This window comes from Canis lupus, chromosome 12, assembly GCF_048164855.1.
Source record: "Canis lupus baileyi chromosome 12, mCanLup2.hap1, whole genome shotgun sequence".
Lineage (NCBI taxonomy): Eukaryota > Metazoa > Chordata > Mammalia > Carnivora > Canidae > Canis > Canis lupus.
This window is the reverse complement of record NC_132849.1, coordinates 46749835-46754272: the sequence shown is the minus strand read 5'-3', so window position 1 is coordinate 46754272 and position 4438 is coordinate 46749835. Positions and strand designations below refer to the sequence as shown.

General features: G+C 56.4%; 1 protein-coding gene across 2 annotated transcripts in view; it reads right to left on the bottom strand.

Annotated features, from left to right (window-relative positions):
• ATAD2B (ATPase family AAA domain containing 2B) overlaps nt 1-1116 on the bottom strand; it is a 158759-nt gene extending 157643 nt beyond the window's left edge. For both annotated transcript variants that reach the window (XM_072770929.1, XM_072770930.1), the window contains exon 1: nt 568-1116. In XM_072770929.1, the coding sequence (XP_072627030.1) occupies nt 568-783 (216 nt within the window). In that variant the 5' untranslated portion in view covers nt 784-1116. The remainder of the gene's footprint in view (nt 1-567) is intronic.
• Nucleotides 1117-4438: the final 3322 nt, after the last annotated feature.

Sequence of the window (4438 nt, the reverse complement as noted above, 5' to 3'; positions counted from 1 at the left end):
TCCCGCCCGGCTGCCAACTGGAGCTCTCCGCTCGCGTCCTCCCCAGCTTGCACCACCCCCAAACAGTTTGAGAGCGAGCAGGAGTTAGACGGCGGCGGCAGCTGACACGCTCGCGGGGAGGCTTGGACGCCGCGGAAAACTTTGGCTTCGCCCCTCCGGCCCTCGCGGCCGGCCCCCGGCCCCCGGCCCTCCGCTCCCGCTCCTCCGCTCCCGCTCCCGCTCCGCTCCGCTCCGAGGCCGGGCGAGGACACGGGAAGCCGGCGCTCGGACGCCCCCGACCCCCCCGCCCCAGCCCTCTCCCCCGGGCTCCGGTCCCGCTCTCCACACAAAAGAGCCGGAGCAGCGCGCAGCACGGCGGCGCAGCCCTGCCCGGCCGGGAGCCACGGCCGCCGCGCCCGCACACCCGGCTCCGGCCGCCCGAGCGGTCCGCGCCGCAGGCTGCCCGCCCCGACCCGGCCAGACAAAGCCCCGGCGGCCGCGCCGGCCCCCGCCGGCCCCCGCCGCCCCGGCCCCGGCCCCCGCCGCCCCGGCCCCCGCCGGCCCCGGCCCCGGCCGCCGCGCTCTTACCCGGGCCTCCTCCAGAGCGCCGCCGGCGCCGCCGCTTCCCCCGGCCTTGGCGCCCGGGCAGCTGGCGGCGCGGGTCTTGGAGGAGCGGGTCCGAGACGAGATGAAATGGCTGCTGCCTCCGGTCGCCCCAGGCTCCGCTCCGGCCCCAGGCCCAGGCCCGGGCCCGGGCGACTTGGACCCGAGGAGACGCAGAGAGCTCTTCCGGGTGTTCACCATGGTGCGGCCCCGCGGACGGGGTCCAGCCCGCGCCCGCCGCGCCCGGGGAGCCGAGGGAGGCCGGCGCCGGCCGGGCAGGCAGGGCCAGCGGAGCCGGGCCGGGAGACGCGAGCCCACCCGGACTCTGCGCCGCGGAGCCGACGACAGGCGAGAGTCGGGCACAGGAAGACAAGTAGGCGCGAGAAGGCAGAAGGCGGGAAGCGGGAGCGGTGCCCCCGGCCGGCAGCTCAGACCCTCCACCGGCTTCGCCCTCCTCAGCGGGAGCCGAGCGGAGCCGCCATTTCTGCCCCTTTCTCTCTCGTTCTCGCTCTCGAGCTCCGTGCGTCAGGGATCCAGCGCCGCAGGGCCGACGAGCCCGCTTCCGGCCGCGGCCGCTGCGGGGCGCTGCAGGGCCGGCCAGCCCTCCTCGGGCCGCCTCCCCCGCCTCTCCCGCGGCCCCTCCACAGGCCCCGCCCAGCGGCGCGGCGTCAGCGCTCGGCGGCCGGGCGAGCGGGGGAGGGACGCTCTGGGCTGTGCGAGCTCTCTATGGTTTCCAGGTCTGGCCGGGCGTCCGGGAGGGGGATGGGAACAGCCAGAAAGGGCACCGGGACCGGCTGGGGCGCCGCACTTGACTCGGCGCCGCTCACGCCCTGCCGGGCTCGAGGGCCGTGGCGGCCCCAGCGTCGCCCCGGATGGTCGGGATGCAGCAAGGAACGACCGGCAAAGGCGGAAGCTAGACGGGGGCCGGGGAGGACCAGGGCGGGGGCGCGGGCGCGGTGACCCCAGCTGGAATCCCATAGGTACCTGAGCAGGACGCCGAACTTGACTCGCACTTTGCGTGGCTGTAAAAGCGAGACTATGGCAAAACAGATCCGTGCAGCTTTTGGCACATGATAGGTTCGGGAAAGAAGAAACGCTAGAAGAACCCCTGCGTCCGTAAACAAAGCAAGAAAGGCTGGTTTTCTATGACCTTATCCAGATAGATCTAAGGCCCAGTTACAATGAAACAATTCTTTCCCCAAAAGGTTTCTTTATCACTGGCGCCCGCACCCCCGCAAGAATTAAGAATGCAAAAGCTGGGATCCCTGGGTGGCGCAGCGGTTTGGCGCCTGCCTTTGGCCCAGGGCACGATCCTGAAGACCCAGGATCGAATCCCACGTCGGGCTCCCGGTGCATGGAGCCTGCTTCTCCCTCTGCCTGTGTCTCTGCCTCTCTCTCTCTGTGTGACTATCATAAATAAATAAAAATTAAAAAAAAAAAAAAAAGAATGCAAAAGCTGAGGGACGCCTGGGTGGCTCCGCGAGTGAGCCTCTGCCTTGGCTCAGGTCGTGATCCCGGGTACGGACGGAGTCCCACGTCGGGCTCCCTGCATGGAGCCTGCTTCTGCCTCTGCCTGTGTCTCTGTCTCTCTGTCTCTCATGAGTAAATAAAGAAGTAAATCTTAAAAAAAAAAAAAAAAAAAAAAGCTGAACACAAAATACAACATTTGTGATTTAACTTTCAAAGATTAAGACCATGTGAAAAGCTCTCCAGTAGAGTAGAAATTAATTTCACCAAAATTCGTGGTACGTAAGCAAGCAATAGAGCGCCCGGTGTTCACTGGGCATAAGTTCTTCCTGTTTGCTGCAGTAAGAAAAATTGAAGGCTCAAGAAAAATCCTATAAAAATACCCAAGCTGCATCAACTAAGAGCTTTCTGGCCATCCGATTGCCCGGTCCTTCAACAAAACTTCATCCAGCACTGAGAATGGAGGTAATTTCTCTTTTTGGAAAGAAGTACGGATTCCAGGAAGCAGGCAAAGGCCGGTTACATTAAATTACAACATAATCACCCACCACTTAAAACCCACCTCATGGGTGTGGAGACCGCATAATGGAACCAGATCTGGTTTTCCTGCATCAGTTAGCTATGAATGAGATCACTCAAGAGAATAAACAGTTTTCCTACGGAAAGAGGCTGGTTTTCAGTTGTATATAAAGTGTCCTGAAGAGGTGTATGTCATGCAAATTAGGATAAAAAGGATTTGTGTACCTCCTCCTTGTTTTGTTTCTGTGTTTGTTTGAATGGTCCTAAATTGAGAAAGGGGGGCTATGACTGGGGCTGTTAAACCTGATGACAGAGCAAAAGGCAAGCTGAGGGCAAAACACAAGCTGACAGCTCACAATCTCCCCACCCTCACCCCTTAAGGTAAGATACATGTATATATATATATATAACATTCCTCAGGCACTAGTCACTGCCTAAGAACAAACGCAGGGGAAAAACAAATGGTCAACTGATAAATATACCAGCCACATGGGACACGAACTTCTATAGTTTGTAGCTGTCTTAATGAAGAAAAATACAATTTGGGGGCACCTGGCTGGGTCACTCAGAGGAGCATGTGACTCTTGATTTGGGGGTCATGATTTGGATGACCTTATCCAGATAGATCTAAGGCCCAGTTACAATGAAACAATTCTTTTCCTAAAAGGTTTATCACTAAAAAAAAATAAAAATAAAAGGTTTATCACTGCCGCCCACACCCCTGCAAGAATTAAGAATACAAAAACTTCTGGCCGCACGTCGGATGTAGATTTTTTTTTTTAAGATTTTATTTATTTATTCATGAGAGAGACAGAGGCACAGAGACACAGGAAGAGGGAGAAGCAAGCTCCATAGAGGGAGCTGGAGGCAGGACTTGATCCTTGGACTCTGGAACCACGCCCTGAGCCAAAGGCAGAGGCTCAACTGCTGAGCTACCCAGGTGTCCCAAGCCCCATGTTGGATGTAGAATTAAATAAAACTTTAAAAAAAAAGAAAGAAAGAAAGAAAAGAAAGGGGGACGCCTGAGTGTTTCAGTGGTTGAGCCTCTGCCTTCAGCTCAGGGCCTGATTCCAGAGTCTGGGATCCAGTCTAGCCTTGGGCTTCCTGCAGGGAGCCTGCTTCTCCCTCTGCCTGTGTCTCTGCCTTTCTCTCTCTCTTTCTCTCTCACTCTTTCTCTCTCTGTCTCTTGTGAATAAATAAAATCTTTTAAAATAATTAATTTAAAAAGAAAAGAAAGGGGCACAGGTGGTTGGGTGTCTGAGTGTTGGTTTTGGCTCATATCTTTATCTCAGGCTTTTAAGATCAAGCCCTACCTTGGGCTCCTTGCTCAGCATGGAGTCCACATGGGACTCTCCCTCTCCTGCCCCTCTCCACCTCAAAAGTAAATAATAAATCTTTTTTAAAGAAAGGAAAAGAAAAAAATGATCTTAATAAATAAACCTCTAGAAACTTATAGATTCCATATCCTGGAACCCTAATGTCATCTTCACCTCCATAGGGATAAAAAGTCCTATATAATTAGTTACTCCTCACAATCACAATGCAGCCTTCTGCCAGGTCATGTCCCTGTGCTAAAATAAAAACACTTTTTTGCACTGTAAAATGTCTCAAGAATTCTTTCTTCACTGTTGAGTTCAACAATCCCATATCAATAATTTATGCCAGTTGGATCCCTGGGTGGCTCAGCAGTTAAGCATCTGCCTTTGGCTCAGGTCGTGATCCTGGAGTTCCTGGATCGAGTCCTGGATTGGGCTCCCTGCATGGAGCCTGCTTCTCCCTCCGCCCGACGCGGGACTTGATCCCGGAACTTTAGGATCGCGCCCTGGGCCAAAGGCAGGCGCCAAACCGCTGAGCCACCCAAGGATCCCAA